The following is a 17594-nucleotide window of genomic DNA, read 5'->3' on the forward strand; positions in this document are numbered from 1 at the left end:
TGGCCAACAAGTACTTTAAACAAGATCTACTGTGTAAACCAGGAATCAACCTCAGTTTGGTAGAAACACAACCCTTTCCTTCCTTACTTTCGGCTGCTGCCACATCAATGTCCCAGTCTGAAATATCCCACCAACCTCCAACTTTCTCAGTGTCTTTCCTTTCCTTCTTCCCCTCAGTCACCACTACTGATATCTACATATATCATCGGCAGTCTTGGCTTTTCCTTGCCGTCTTCTATGAAAGTACATTTGATATAATCTAAGGATTCTTTCCTCACTTCAAGAATGTCATGGTAGAAAGAGAGAAATAGAATGCTTCCTATTCAAGGAAAGAAACTTTTTTCTTAATCCTTCATCTTCAAGTTGTGGAACAATGTATATTAGTGCTCTATTCCTTAGTAAAAAGCTTTCAGTACTTCCAGACTCTAATAGAAGAAATTATTTCTAAATTCATTTTTTTTGTTTTGTTTTGCAATTCTGTCAAAATATGTAATTCTAAAGAGGGAATATGTGGAGATTGTGATTTTATTTTTTATAGCCCACATAGGATTCTGCTCAGCAAGGAGAGATTGTATGATTTTAAATGTTTCCCCAAAATAGCTGAGTTTAAAGTATACTAGATAAGAGCAACCTGGATATTTAGGGAGAAAGTTAAGTATTTCTTTTAAAACATAAATAATAAAAACATTTAAGCCACTTGTTAACACCATTTACTCCTAGCTAGAATAGGGCAGAAGTCTGTAAATTTATTAGATGCACATAATGGGGTAATGATATCACTAAAGATATGTAAAGTAAGGAAGATATGGGATAGATGACATTACATTAAATTATCTTTGGAAACAAACGTTCTATTTTTTGTCTTCAAGGGGTCAAACGTTGTTCCACAGAGAACAAATGCAATTAAAAAGTGCATTTTATCTGTCTGTTGCAAGGCTATGGTTTCCTCCCACCCCACCCCCTAAAAAAATTAAAGAAGTTGAATTTAAGATACAAACCTAATATACCAATTTCAAGGCCTTCCAAGCCTGCTTTAATATTGCTGTAAATATTTTCTCGGTTTCCAAAGTCAGCAACAATTGTTTTTGTTTCCACCTTGAATTTGTCCTCTGAAATAAAGAACACACACATAACAGGTAATTATGGAGCACTGTGTCTCATTACTATTATATACTAAGGTGAAACAGTAAAACAGCCAGGTATTGAAATATACCATTGTAATAAAGCTTCAGTTTTATCAGATTATTTTTGTAGTTTGCTCATTTTGATTTGAAGGCTTTTAAGAAATTTTAACTTTCCTATTTTGCAATAAAAAAAAGATTTCCAAAAATAATATTTAGTTATTCTAGGGTACACCAAGCCTCTTCTATTAAGAGTCTAACAGGTCACTTATTTAGTATATATTTAAAATTGTTCTTTTCTAGGCATTCCTCACTGACCCACTTAGTAAGCAACCCACCTTTAATACTGGATCAGATATTTTCCAGTAGAAATATACTGGATGGTATATAAATATACTGGATGGTATATAAATATACTGGATGGTAATATAAATAACTATGAATGGAGGAATGTAGTTCATAGTTTTATTCATTACTTAATAGCACTAAAACACTACCAAATGACAACCTGGGAACAAAATAATCAGTCTGACAGTTCAAAGTTGCTTTCTGATATTTTTTAGCCCAAATAACAGCAATAACAGTATATATCACACAGAATTCAAAGTTCCTTTACACAACACTATTTAGCCACCCATTACAATCTAGCTGGCTTGAAATTCAACATTAAAAAAACTAAGATCATGGCATCTGGCCCCATCAATTCCTGGCAAATAGAAGGGGTAGAAATGGAAGCAGTAACAGACTTCATTTATTTGGGCTCCAAGATCACCGCAGATGGAGACTGCAGCCATGAAATTAAAAGACGCTTGCTCCTTGGGAGGAAAGCTATGGCAAACCTAGATAGCATATTTAAAAGCAGGGACGTCACCTTGCCGACAAAGATCCGCATAGTCAAAGCTATGGTTTTTCCAGTAGTAATGTATGGCTGTGAGAGCTGGACCATAAAGAAGGCTGAACGCTGAAGAATTGATGCCTTTGAACTGTGGTGCTGGAGAAGACTCTTGAGAGTCCCCTGGACTGCTAGGTGGTCAAACGAGTCAATCTTAAAGGAAATCAACCCTGATTGCTCATTGGAAGGATTGATAATGAAGCTCAAGCTCAGATACTTTGGTCACCTAATGTGTAGAGAGGACTCTTTGGAAAAGACCCTGATGCTGGGAAAGATTGAAGGCAAAAGGAGAAGAGGGTGGCAGAGGATGAGATGGTTAGATAGCATCACTGAAGCAATGAGCATGAAACTGAGCAAACTCAGGGAGGCAGTGAAGGACAGGAAGGCCTGGCGCGATGTGGTTCATAGGGTCACAAAGAGTCGGACATGACTTAATGACTGAACAACAACAACAATCTAGCAAAATGCATGATTCAGGAAGACCCCTATCACATGCCCATATGCCGGTCTTCCATTCTGGGTTTACTTATCCCTTCATCTGTAGCTTAGGCAGATACAAGACTGTAATCTTAGTTATAATCTACTGAGTCTCATCAAATCCTATACCTGGTGCTAGAACAAATACACTGATGACTAGTTTCTATTTTAACTCTGGATGGCTCATCGTGGCTTAAAACTCAATAACTGAATACTTAATTTATTTTCTAGTATGTTTCTTTTCACTATGCATTTTTCACAAGTTGTGGTGTTGTTTTACATCTGATACTTGACTTTTATATTCTGTCTATTACCAAGTTGAATGTCATGCCTATACAGTACAAGCACTATAAAAATATACGGTTGACTCAATTATAGTGGTAATAGGTACATCACTGGAAGACCAGGTTGGGGACAGGTCATCCTGGAGAAAATCTACCTATGTGGCTGCTAAGAGTCAACTTGATGGCTCATCATCATTGTATAGCTTAATCAAATATTTCATACTTTGGTTGTATCTGGACATTAGATTTTCAAGTGCTGTATTTTGTTTGTTTCTGCTGTTCTAATAAGTTAACAAGCTCTTGTAAAACGTTTGTGGGCAGAGCATACCCTATCAAGTGATTTATGTTTTAGCTATCTCCTAATCCAAGCACTGCAACCTTCAGCAAGAATGAGATTCAATGAAATTCCTATTGGGCATTCAGGCAACTGCTAGCATAGCACTGGATTTTACAATTTCTAAGATATTCCATTAACAAGCTACTGATAAACACATAGAGTATAAATATTTATGGCAGTTCATCTTTGTCAATATCCTTCAAAATCTTGGATTATTTTTACTAGCAGTAAAAAAAACAAGCCTTTACAATAAAGAGATATGATCTGGAAATAGTGCTCATTGATAGACTTCTCTGCTAAAACTCTGACCATAGGATTTCAAAGATGAACAGATGTGGCTAAAAATAGCACTCCACCTCACTCTAGAGATGTTGAACCTGTTTTTTCCCCCCCTGATGTGATCACAAGATTGCTACTGCAGTAGAAACATAATGCTATTTACGTCGTCATTTTGCATAGCAGCATCTCCCTGAGGATTTTAAAATAATGCATTTGTTTCCAAAAGATAAAATACAAAGTGAACATTTGTATCTTGCTATAAGGACTATTTAATTTGGGGTGAGGAGGGGGGAATGGAGGAAAAAGTAACTGAAAACAAATGACAATTCTCCATGAGTAGACAAACAATGGAAAAGGAAAATAAGTGTATACCATATGGTTTGGTCCCAAGGTACAAGGTGACTAATTGGGAAAATGTGGAAATCTGCAAACACTTGCAATGACAAAAGGGAAGGGCAAGATTAAGCTCTGCCCTCTTAAAATACAGTATTTACCAATCTAACAAGAGCACAATCAAGATATATAGATCTGCATACCACTTCACATTTTTCTTTTAAATAAATGGACACAGAAGACGGTTTTAATTACAGAGATACAATTTAGTGTATAACTATGATTCAGTGGATTAAATGCTATCTGCAGAATGCACTTATCTGCTATTTATGGAACAGAAATGAAGACTAAACATTTCATCTATTACTTATATTAATACTAATTTGTTTCCAGCCTTTCTGCTTGATTTGTTCTATCAAGGTGGATTACAACAAACAAACAGTAACATTTAAAAAAAAATAAAAAGACAAGTTAAAGCCAATACAGACATCTGTTAATAATTTAAAATCTAATCTAGAACAGCAAGTCTGTATTTTTAGCAAGAAATCAACAGGCTGTATTAAGATATTTAACAATATTATTCCTTAGTTTAGCAGTCCTATGGCAAGACAAACATCTTACCAATTTATTGTCATCAGGGATGTGCAAGGTTCTTATATAAAAGTCATGCTATAACTTTGTACAATTAAAACTCCAATTTATTTAACTTTAATATTTTAATATTTTTAGCTCACTCTTCAGACAAAAAGTTTCCTATATTGATTGATACAAGGTGATTTATGTAGTTATTTGACTAATATGGCACCCATCTTAAAAAACACAATTCTGGGCAGCTTACAGCAACAATAAAAGCCAAAAATCATTAGAACCAAAACCTGGCATCTCAACCAACCTTCCCCAACACATCCCGCAAAACCATCTCTGAGCTTGAACCTCACCCTAACACTGCACTTGGGGGAAGACCCGGGTCTTATGGCCTTCTGGAAGGCTAAGAGGGTGGGGTCCTGCTGGATCCCAAGAGAAAGGTATACCACAGGGTAGGGACTGCCATGGAAAAGTCACAGTTCCTAGGTTCTGCTAGGTGGCAACATTAATGGGAAGAGATCTGGAGCATGCCCATCATATCTGACTTGGTAGAATGGGCAGATACCCTCAGGGAGAGCCAGTCCAGCAAATAACTTGCCCCGTGCCAAGTTAGCAAGTCATTAAAGCATAAACCACTTGAAGAGGCAGTAATTATGACAGTTTGATTATTCTTCTCTTCACAGGACAATCTCTGAGGAGAGCAGCAACAATATGTGACAATGATTGACTAATTATTCTTAGTTAAGGACCATAAACTAATTTTGTATTTCTCACATATTATCTGCAATTAAATGGCCAAACAACTGTCATTTTTAAATAAGATGTCTTTTACATGCTGTATGTTATATGTGTACATGTGTATTTTTATATGGCCCATTAACATTGGCAAATTGTTGATGCACTGCCTTACTAGCTATTCACTCACATCTGAATTTGTGGGTGGATTTTTAATCATTAAGAAGAATCCTAGCAAAAGATACTAATCATTATATGTAAAAGGTATAAACAGATGGGGTAATTTTCTACCCCCTCTGTTTACATCTTTGTTGTTAAACAGCACTATAAAAACCACGAAGCAGTCTGTCTGGAGAAGCCTTCCTACCTACCTACCTACCTACATTTATACAGTATAACTGCCCATCTTAAAACCACTTCTGGGCGGCCTACAGCCAATAAAACAATATTTACAATCATAAAACCAACAACCATTAACAATTCAACATTTAAACCTGATAAAAATTCACAAAATAAGAATACACTATTTGGATCACAACTAATAAAACTGAAATGAGAAAGTATTACGTAATGGTTTATTTCTGTAGTTTGAAGATAGTTCTATAATTCAAGATTAAGGTCACAGATAAAAAAGACCATCCAAGGGGAAATATCCATGACACATTAGAATGGGCTGAATCCAGATTTGTGCTCAGTAGAATTCCTATGGTAGTTTTCTCTTATACTTTTCCCCCTTCGGTTCCCAGTACCAACTCCCCAACTCAACTTTAGGAACAAACTGAGGGGAGTTCAGGAGAATCAGAGAAAATCACTACCTATTTCTTCCACTACTAGACCCTGATTTCTTCCACAAGTGGAAAGAAAGTTAATTTATGTAAGGGTAAATCTCAATACCATCAAGTATGCATAAGCCCCATTCTGCTGTATTCAATCATCTATCTACTTATATTCAATCATCTGTTTAAATCAGGAAAGCATAATCCACTATGTATTTGCTGTGGACAATGTTTTGTTCCAAATTAGTGTAGTATGGAATGCTAACTTGCTTTTAGGTAGTCTTAGTGTCTTTGTACAGAATCATATCCAAAAGGCATGATTTGTTTATTTATTAAACTTGAATGACACCTCAATCACAAAGGCAACTCCAGGCAGCTACACAAAAGATGACGGATAAATGGACACAAAAGCACAAAGCCATAAGGTAATGGAATCCAACAACCTGCTTGACTTTTAGGGAGCAAAAGGACAGGCAACATAATACTGAAGATTTTTCAGTTCTTCAGTGTTCTTCTACTAATAGTCTAATTTAGCTGGATGGTTTACCAATCTGAATTCCTCTGTATAAAATTCTTTGTTGAGCAGTCTTTAACAATTGTATACTATTCCTGCATATACTTACACATACCTTACCTTACCTTTTATATATATATATATATATATATATATGTAGGAGCCACATTATAATATCAATACTACACATTTGGTTTCTTACTTGAAATATGAAAAATTACTCCAATTTCTACAAGTACTGTAGTACTGTACCCAAATTCTGCAGTTTAAACATTACAACTGCACAAAAACTACTGAATGTATCTTGCAGTAAAACCACTGGACAGTCTTATGAATACCTTAGACAATCATACTTATTACTGCACTGGAAAGACAGATCCCAGATGTTTTTTTGGGGGGGGTTGGTTTTTTTAATTGAGCTCTTCCACATGGAGTGTCTGTCTTTCCTTAGGGAAGCATCAAGCTTAATTAACCTTTTGCTCCCTTGAGGGATTTTTTTCTCCTGACATTTTATACCATTGGCCCATTTTTCTTATGTAAGCATAAACTGGATTTCAGGAATTGTTAATACACACCACAGAAAACATACTGCCCATTATATGATGCAGTTGAAAAGATGGAACCATGCTTAACTACTGATATTACAATATAATGTCTAACTTATACCACTAGACTGTATAGCATTAATCTTATCTGTGGTTTGTACAGAATTGTTCTACCCTTTCAAATTACTGGTGGTAACCAGAGAGCTGGGGAATTTTGGTCTGCCACTAGAATGACATGAAGTATGTTCAATGAGACCAAAGATGACCTGCTAAAGAAAAGGAGCATTCTGCTTGATAAACAGCTGTTTTTATAATCAATGTTTTATCAATCTAAAGGGTGGGGGAATCCCCTATCTTTTCATCCACTGCAAAAGAGCTACAGGAAAAATTAATTTCACTACAGAACCTTTCATCAATTTGAATGATTTAGCACAGGGAAGATTATATTCGTTTTAAACTTCTTCTACAAGGTTGTCATGATGCTGCTCATGTCTGAGTGTGTTCCTCATGCTTATGATAATGAGTACTATTTTTAGCCTTGTTGAAAGGCAGACACCTGCCCAGAGGTTCCTGCATGGATTGTACCACATATGCAGTCTTGTGGATTGCTAAGCTTTGTTTTGAAGCTTGGATGCATAGAGTGGTTTTAGTAATGTTTTTTTTTAAAATTTTTTGGTAGTAACAGCTTTGAAAATGTTGATTTAGAATGAGACAAGTTATCTTTAAAGTAACATTTCAAAATACTATTCCTGAAGCAAAGTGTGAAACAAATGAATATCCATTTAGTAACATTTGCGAAATTTACTGAAATGGAGTACAAGGAATAAAGATAGTCCCCAGTTTAAGAAAGGATTCTGTTCCCAAGGTCTGTTGTTAAGTCAAATTTGTATGTAAGCCAGAACAGTATTATTGTATAATACTGTATAAGTAGTATTGTGCAATTAACTCGAACCACTGTGTAAACTCAAATCATTGTGTACTTAACTTGAATTTTGCTACAATAGGCTCCATTCTTAACTATGGATTGTCCTTAAATCAAGTGTTCTTAACGTAGGGACTACCTGTACACAAGAACTGTGCAGGACCAGTTCAAAGATCTATCTAGGCCAGCATTCTGTTCTCATCATGATCAACCAGATGCTTATGGGATATCCACAAACAGGGCATGCATACATTGTATAACAATATACTGCTCATATTCTCCAACAAGTGGTACTGAGTGGCAAAGTGCCTCCAGTAATTGGAATAATATACAGTCATCATGACTAACAGATATTAATAGCTTTATCTTGAATCAAGTTATCTTTTTGAAATCCATCCAATTGAATTTAAAAAGTGATGGGGGCTATCACTAATACCGTGTGTAAAATACATACTACAATAAGAATATGCGGCTGCTAAGACCTAAAATTAATTTTGAGGCAGAGGTGGGAATGCCAACCATTCTGCGATTTGTCCAGTTCATACCAAACAGGGTAGGAATCAGGTGTGTATGGCAGCTTTACTGGGCTTTTTCATCCAACGGATCAACAGTGTTTAATTTGCCGGTTTGGGCAATTAGCATTTTAACTAGATTTCAGAACTGGTTTGGGAACAGTAACAAATCCGGATGCCCCCATTATGGCTTATGCTGAGAACTTCAAAGCTGTTGCTTCTCTCATACCCCACAGTGACTTTTGACATACTCACACACTGGGAACAAAGCACTGTGCTGGGAAAGAGTAGGTGCTACAGTAGGAACTGAAAGGCAAGTAAAGCAGGTATTTTTTGAAGAGTTCAAGATCACCGCTTTCCCTCCCTGCTTCCTAAATGTCTGCTTCATCCTGCCTTATGCCAGAGTTGGACCTGACCAGAAAAGGTGCTGAGAGATGTCCATTTCAAAGCTGGCTATTAGCTTATGATGCCCCACATGTTTTTATTGCCTTCTTCATGCTTTTTAATATCTACATGAAACCAAAAAGGAAGCTAATTGGAGGTCTGGACTAAAGGGGATGAAAACAAGTACCTATACATGGTGCTTATTAACACCCCAAATTAAGCAACACTTTAAAAACATAAAAATAATTTTAAATAAATGGCTTAAAGCATGCACATTTATCAAGTTTTCTTTATAGTAATTTATTAATTATAGATTATAATTACAACAGTGCACATTTATCAAGTGTTGTGAGATTTCAACATTCTCTGATGGGATTTTAGATATGGTCATATGAAATACTGGGGTGCGATCACTTAAATCTCCTATAGTTTAGGGCAAAAAAAAAAAAACTACTTTGAGGAAGCTGCCTACACCATCACATAAGATTATAAAAAATTCCCCTCTCACTCCTATGGATGGTATGTGTCTCCCTCAATCTCGGGTCCTCTACCAGAGGCCTGGGAGTTTGAAGGTTCTGTGTAGTATCTTAGCTGTTCCTAGTACTGCACTCTTCTGGACAGAGAGCTTTCATGTTGTTCCTGGGATCTATTGGAGCCACTCTCCCAGCTTAGGAGTCACAGTCCTGTGTGGTCCTACTACCACTGGGACCACTTTGGCTTTTACTTTCCACATCCACTTTGGCTTTTACTTTCCACATCCTTCAGGCCCTGATACTTCTCCAGGTTCTCATACTCCTTCTTCCTGATGTTGCTGTTACTTGGCACTGCTACATCTATCATCACTTGTCTACTCTCACAATGTTTGGTTGATTGGCCAGAACCTGCCTGTCCGTCTGGATCTGGAAGTCTGGATTCTTAGCCCTGTTATTCTCCATGACCTTCTGTGGAATCTCCCATCTGGACTTGGGATGGTCTAGCTCATACACTGTGCAGATGTTCCTGTACACAATGCCAGCTACTTGGTTGTGCCATTCAGTGTATGCTGTTCCTGCCTGCATCTTACACCCTGCCACTATGTGTTGGACTGTCTCTGAGGCCTCTCTGCAGAGTCTGCACCTTGGATCCTGTCTAGGGTCGTAGACCTCTGCTTCTATGGATCTGGTGCTTAGTGCCTGAAAAATAAAAATAAGCACACAGAAAGTTCCCAGCAGTTAAGTAAAGCATTATTAGTATGTGGATGACATTCAGTGTTGCCTCTTGCTTACATTTATTTACTTCAAGAAGGTAGCAGAACTTCTGAAGTTGCATCTAGAAAGAGTTTTGACATAAAAACATATCTGCTTATTCAGAGGTACTGTGGGTAGGAAAGCCAACTACTCTGAATCAAGTACAAATAGTGTTGTATAGCTTCTTTAGCTGTAAAAACTGTTTTGCAGTTCTTCCAGATTATGGGGAAGCCCAGATAATGATCTCCAGAAGTGTCTTCTTGTTGGGTTTCTGAAATCATTTTAGGCTGATTCTGTCCTTGTCAGAGAAGTGATCTTGCTTCTTATCCATACACTTGTGCAAACCTGGTATTCCCCAAATGTATTGGATTTTAATTCTCATAATTTTAACTGGTATTGCCATGAGAAGAATGAAGTGGAATTCAAGCTGGATAACCAAAAAATGCTTTATGTGGGGTTATTTTAAATACTGCAAACCTGTGAAGAATGTAACCAAATATCACTTCATTTACACTATACTCCTTTGATGCCAGAATGCTTTCAAGCACAATATACTGGTTTTAAAGCTTTATATAGTTTGTGGACCAAGTTACTTGACAGACTACTTTCACACGCACTTTAAAATTAGCAAGACAAGCCCATCTCAAGTGTCTATTAGTTGCAAGATCCAGACTGGTAGAAATGAAGGAGAGGAAATTCTCAAATAAGCAAAAATGAGACTGAAATCACCTACCTCTTCCTCACTTAGCCCACCTGAGTGAAAAAAGGACAGAGAGTACATAAGCTAAGATGCTTTAACATCAAATTCCCCCATCTACCAACTGTTTCCATAAGCTGCCTACCCAGTTTCTTCTTAAAGACCAGTTGTCTCCTTAGAGTTTGATCAGGGAAGAAAATGGTGAATTCTTCAGAAGGAATTGGATTTGCCTATACTTATTATTTTACATGTCATTTATCTAGCTGTACTTATTGGTGTTTAGTAACTTTAGAGACTGGATGTTATTATCGCTAATTCTTATCAATTATTCAAAATAATTTGATCATTTGTGTTGTCGAGAGTACCTTGAAAGGGTTTTAAAAGGTGTCTATACATCCTTTTAACAAATGAAAGTGAGAAGGAGATACAATACAATAGCCTGAGGTAACTGCTTTTTCTAATCCATGATACTGTATGCATAGAAATGCCATTCTCATTTTCCATGAATGTGCAAAGCATTAAGGCCAGGCAAACAATCTGATTCCTTCCACTGCTCCCCATGGTGGCTGAACTTCTGGATGGAACATAAGAAAATATATAACCATGATATATATGGATATCTAATATTCAGCAAATTGGACGTGACAAATTTATGGATTACAGATATTCAGAGCCTTCATTATATTTTATTAATATAGAAGACAATACAAGGCAGCTCATACTGTTGAACTGTTGGGTCTTAATACATTTAGAAAAAATTATACAAGGTATTTCCAATTACATATAGAAATCTCACTCTAAAGAAAAAAAGCTAGTCATGCACTTCAGCTCATCAAGCACTTCAGTTCAAATACCTCTGATTCTTGGTAAAACTTAAATTGTAATATGCATGTGCATTTTAATTTATTAGTAAGTAAAAGTGGAACATGTTAAACAAGAGTTCAAAATAAGGAGAATATAAGATTCTCATTCAGTCATCTCTGAAAATCTACATTATTAGATTGCAAGAATAAGAAAAATGCAATGGATAGACACAGGTAGTCTCATATGTGAACACTAGAAGCTTAAAGCTTCCACACACACCCCAAGTCTTCCCATGCTGCCTCATCATGGCATGTGTGTGTATGTGTGTTCCTGGGAGGGATGAGCAAAGAATATCAGGAGTGTATGCCAAGAGCATACATTCCCAGTAGAGCCACTAAGGCATGAAAGTCATCCCAGCTGCTCAGCTAAAGCAAGCAGGCACCTATATTGGACAGCAGCAATATAGGAAGATCCTGGAAGCAGATGATGGCTTTAGTGTCAATGGAAATACTGAATGGGAGATGGCATTCATAAACCACTCCTGTATTTTTACCAAGAAAACCACATAGATAGAAAATATAAAATGACTGATGACATATTGCCGGATGATGGGCCCCCAGGTCAGATGGCACTCAACAAACTACTGAGGAAGAGCTGAGGGTCTTTCAGTGTATTAATGGTGTTTATGACATGACTAGATTAAAACCTTTGGGACGTTTATTGCTGATATCGCCATACAGAAAAAGAAAATCTGAAGCTTTAAAGACAGAATTACAGTAGGAATATGGAACGTAAAAAGCATGAACATGGGAAAGCTCAACGCAGTGAAAGATGAAATGAAGCAACTACAAATTGACATCCTAGGCATCAGTGAATTGAGGTGGACCCAGATCAGACACTTTCAGTCAGAAGATCACACTATTTATTATTCAGGACGTGAAAAACAAAGAAAAAACAGCACTGGTTTTATAGTTAGGGAGGGTATAACAAGAACAGTACTTGGTTACAATGCAATCAATGACCAAATAATATTGATTAGACTTTATGAACAACCCTTTAATATGACAATCATTCAAGTATGTGCTCCAACCCCTGATGCAGAAGAGGTTGAGCTTCATGATCAAGTTCAATTTGAAATTGACAGAAAATGCAAGCAGGATGTGTTGCTTGTGACTGGAGACTGGAATGCCAAAGTTAGAAACATTAAAGAGGAAAATATAGTTGGATATGGCTTAGAAAACCAAAATGAATCAGGAGACCGACATAACCAATTTCCGCTACTCCAATGAATTCCTCATAGCTAACACTGTCTTCAAACAACCAAAATGACACCTCTATACATGGACATCAGATGGAGTATATAGATATCAAATTGACTGTATTATTGCTAAAAGGAGGGGGAAGAGCTCAATTATAGCATCAAAGTCATGGCTAGGCACTGACTGTGGAACAGGTCACAAAATGCTTATGTGCAAGTTCCAAGTTAAGCTAAAGAGGAAGAAAGCCTGTTAGTTTCCACGACATGATCTTGAACATATACCCACTACTTTCAAGGAGAACATCGGGAATCACTTTGAAGTCCTGAACCTCACTGATAGAGAACCAGAGGAATTATGGAATGAATGTAAAAAAGTATGAGGGATAAATGTGAAAAGAAACTGCCAAAAATGAAGAAAGAGAAGAAAGCAAACTAGATATTAAAATAAACCCTGGAAATTGCCAAGAAGAGAAGTCAAAGCCAAGAAAGACAAAGATCTCAGAAAGGAATTTAAAAAAGAGTTTCAGAGAGCTGTTAGAATGCTCAAGAAGCAGTATTATTACAACAAGATTTGTAAAGACACTGAAGATGGAAACAGACATGGAAAAACAAGGAAAGTCTTTCAAAAGATCTCAAAACTCAGAAGGCTTCAGCCCCAAATTGGTATGCTAAAGGACACCAATGAACAGATAATCGATTCAAAAGACATAATTTGAAGATGGAAAGAGTATACTGAAACACTGTACAACAGAGATGTCAACATCCAAGGTACCTTAGAAGATATTCCCTACTTGCAAGAACCTCTAGTATTAGAAGATGAAGTTAGATCAGCCTTCCAGTTATTACCAAGTTAGAAGGCTACAGGAACTGATGAAATACCCATTGAAATAAGGCAAGCAACAGAAGAACAATTAGTCAAGGTTCTAACCAAGTTATGGCAGCAAATCTGGAGAACAACACAGTAGCCAACAGATTGGAAGAAGTCAATCTACATTCTAATACCCAAAAAAAGAGACTTAACAGAGTGTGTAAACTAACATACAATATCCTTAATTTCACATGCTAGTAAAATAATGCTTAGAGTCATGCAATGCAGATTAGAGCCCTACACAGAAAAAGAGATGCCAGATGTTCAAGCTGGCTTTAGAAAAGGCCAAGGATCACAAGATCTCAGAGTGGGGTCTGAGGTAGCGTGGGAGTTCATGGCCAGGTCATCCAGAGCCTGAAGAGGGATAGCGGTCACACTCCAGACTTGGTGTTCCTGTCAGAGCAGTAGCTATATGAACTGAAATTGGGGGAGCTTTTGGTGTCTCCTTTGTCATGGTTAGATCATGCCCTGATTTCCATGGGATTCTCTAGCACCATTACCCACTGCAGGGAGGCTGGACCCAGTAGATTGGTCTGCCCCCGGCAACTGATGGACCCCAATGAGTTTCAGAGGGAGCTGGGGGTACCTTCTGCTGGTCTGCTGCACGGTCTATCTGAAGCCTTGGTTGCTGCTTGGAATAAGAGGGCGGCTAAGGCCTTGGATCGGATTGTGCCCATGTGACCTGTCCCCTCCCGTGGATTCTGTCATTCCCTGTGGTTTACGGAGGAGCTGAGGGAGATGAAATGAGAGAAGAGACATCTAGAGAGTTGCTGCTGCTCAACCAAGAACGAACTCGACCGGACATGGGTTAGAGCCGCTATTAAGGCCTACCTGAGAGCAGTAAGGGCGGCAAAATGACAATACTTTTCCGCCTTTATTGCATCTGCAAACTGCTGCCCTGTAGCTTTGTTTCAGATGACACGGGCCCTTTTGGGTAAAGGGGGCCTGGAGTACCTTTTGCAGGAGCATGCAGAGAAATTTGCTCAGCATCTGTCAGTTAGTCGCTTGGATTAGTTCACAACTGGACGCTGGTTTTGCTGCGGGTCCAGAGGAGATGCCTGGGGTACAGCTTTGCCTGGTTATCTGGGAACAGTTTGAAGCTGCTGGATCTGAGGAAGTAGACAGGGGCCTCCCAGCTGTGAGCTCAGCCACCTATTCCCTAGATCCATGCTGCTCTTGGCTTGTGAAAGTGGCCTGGGGGGTGTTGTGTGATTGGGCTCTAGCAGTGGTTAATTCATCTTTGAGGGAGGGGGTTGTTCTGTTGCCTCTCAAAGAGGCTCTGGTGTGCCCCCTCCTCAAGAAGCCATTGCTAGATCCCACCATACTGGACAAATTTCATCCAGTATCTAACCTCCCTTTTTTGGATAAGGTGGTTGAGAAGGCGGTTGTGCAACAGCTTCAGAAGGCCTTGGATGAAGCAGATTATCTGGATCCTTTTCAGTCCGGATTCAGACCTGGGTATGGGATAGAAACAGCATTGGATGCACTTCTGGATGATCTCTGGCATGGGCCAGATGGAGGTTATGCATCCATCCTTGCCCTACTTGACCTCTCAGTGGCTTTCAATACCATCAACTGTGGTATCCTTTGGATCGGCTCAGGAGATTTGGGGTGGGCGGCACCGTGTTGGGGCCAATTCCAGTCGGTGATAGTTGTGGAGGAGAGATTCCCTCTCTATCCCCCTCTATTTAATATCTACATGAGGGTGCTGGGTGGCTCATCCATCACCACGGGGTGAGGTATTGTCAATATCCTGAGGATACCCAACTATACATCTCTGCCCCGGCGAAGTAAATGATGCTGTGGACACCTTATCCCAGTGTCTGGAAGCTGAGAGGGTCTGAATGGGGAAGAACTTGCTTCAATTGAACCCTGGCAAAACTGAGTAGCTTTGGGTTCGGGGTCCTGCCTATACCATCTTTGGTGCTGGATGGGGTGGCACTGACCCAGACAGACCCAGTGCCAGTCCTCCTAGACTCATGACTCAAAGAGCAGGTGACAATCATGGCTTGGAGGGCCTTTGCACAGCTCTGTGTTGTGCGCCAATTGCACCCTTTCCTGGATCGGGAGGCTCTGCTCACACAGCCACTCATGCCCTAGAGTAGTGGACTACTGTAATGCACTCTACATGGGACTGCCCTTGAAGAATATCCAGAAGCTTCAACTGGTGCAGAACGCAGCAGTGCAGGCAGTTATGTGCACTCCTAGAAGAGCACCCGTTACACCTCTGCTTTGTGAGTTGCATTGGGTGCCAATTTGATTCTGGGTCCAATTCAAGGTGCTGGTTTTGACCTTTAAAGCCCTTCATGCCATGGGGCCGGGTTATCTGAGGGACTGCCTCTCCCAGATCACATCAGCCCATCCCTTTAGATCTAGCAGGGAAGGTATGCTACACATTCCATCGGCCAGGGACTTGCATTTGGTGGGTCCTAGGAGGCGGGCCTTCTCTGCCATGGGTCTCTCCTTGTGGAACATTCTCTCCCCTGAAGTTAGGCTTGCCCCTTCCCTGCTGATGTTTAGGAAGTCCCTCAAGACCTGGTTGTATCATCAGGCTTGGGGGTCTTTGGGAACTGGAGACATTCTTAGATGGCTCCACCGTAATTGATATTCTGCTCTCTCTGTGGGGTTTGTATATTTTAAAATCTATTTTTTAAAAAATCTGTGATAACATTATTCTAATAATAACTTATCTTTTTATAATGCCTGTTTTTATTCACTTATTTTAATTGTTGTACACCATCCAGAGTTGCTTTGTGTGAGAAGGGTGGCTATATAAATATGATGGATAAATAAAAATAGCAACCCTGAGGAAGAAAGTACACATAGGAGTGTACTGAGAGAAGGCTGCTCATCTTTCTGGCAGGGCAGAACCCAGGGTGGTGATGTGCCCATATAGGATATTAGCCACTAGCCTCTTACTGAGCCCTGCTTGTAGGAAGCCCCACAGCTCTGCAACCCCAGCAGTTATTGCCACAAGCATCTTCTCCTGTACCATTCTTCAAACTCCCCTAGTCTATCTGGTTTCTCCTTCAGGTTGCTGGCCATCTGCATGCCAAGATCTCTTCTACCACAAAGTCTATAAGCCCAGGACTCAGGAAGTGTTGCAATTCAGTTTCCAGGTGCAAAGGTGTAGCTATTTGAGTACAAGGTCCTTTACCAGTCTGTGGCTAAGTGTATCATTGGTGTCACAGTGTCTTTCCACTCATCTCAACTATACCTGAAACCCAAGGCCTCCTGGGGCAGGAAGAAGTGATCACAATTATTCATACCATTAATATTTTACTCTTTGCACCAGCTTAGAAAAAAATTAGTCATCACGAGCAGATCAACTGAGGGGTTTACCAACTCTCTGAACATCTGTAAGTGGAGTCTGTTCTCCATGAGATAGGTGCTAAGTTCTTTTTAGGAACCTCTTTGTGTTAGTAACTCCTTTATCTCCTGCAAGTTAAGATGGATATGCTTTTCCAATCATTTCATCAGGCATACAGCCCCCTTCCAGAGGCCCTTTGGTTTTGTTTTATCCTGGCCGTTGATGCAGACTGTCAATGTACCTTCATTTCATTGCATATCATGCCCCTACTCAATAGGCTCATGCTATCCCTACCACATACTTTCAAAGCTAGTTTTGTTAACAGGCCATGCTGAACCCTACCGGGGCCATTGGTCCTGGGCTAAACAAATCTGGAAGTAGACTCCCCACATCAGGCTGCTGTCTATGGTCATCTGGTCCCTGACACTTCTCTTGAGCAATATTTTTCTGATCAGGTTGATTGGAACTAACCATCAGTATAAGAATCTGATCACCTCATTCAAACGTATGTGTGCGTGTGGGGGTGTCTGATCTAGTTCTGGACTTGTAGAAGGAACTACTGTCACTGTCTGGGATGGATAAAATGGTCCATGGCATCATGTTCAGGATTCCAACCTTGACTTCTTACTAATGTCATAAGAAAAGCTGCCTCTTGATTAAGTCTCCCTCACTGCATTCTGAAGCTTCATTGTGTATTCCTGTGACAGAAAAAGATCCTCTCTTCTGGGTTGATGG

General features: G+C 39.2%; 1 protein-coding gene across 2 annotated transcripts in view; it reads right to left on the bottom strand.

Moving 5' to 3' along the window:
• Window positions 1–17594, bottom strand: part of HSD17B12 (hydroxysteroid 17-beta dehydrogenase 12) — an 83241-nt gene that overhangs the window by 38304 nt on the left and 27343 nt on the right. For both annotated transcript variants that reach the window (XR_015797024.1, XM_007429265.4), the window contains exon 4: window positions 999–1109. Coding sequence is in view for 1 of the 2 variants with exons in the window: in XM_007429265.4 (XP_007429327.1) it covers window positions 999–1109 (111 nt within the window). In the remaining variant the exon portion in view is untranslated. The remainder of the gene's footprint in view (window positions 1–998; window positions 1110–17594) is intronic.

Source organism: Python bivittatus, unplaced genomic scaffold (assembly GCF_059951505.1).
Source record: "Python bivittatus isolate LINGU-HERP-01145 unplaced genomic scaffold, Pbiv_v1 ctg000480_np1212, whole genome shotgun sequence".
In the NCBI taxonomy this organism is placed as follows: Eukaryota; Metazoa; Chordata; class Lepidosauria; order Squamata; family Pythonidae; genus Python; species Python bivittatus.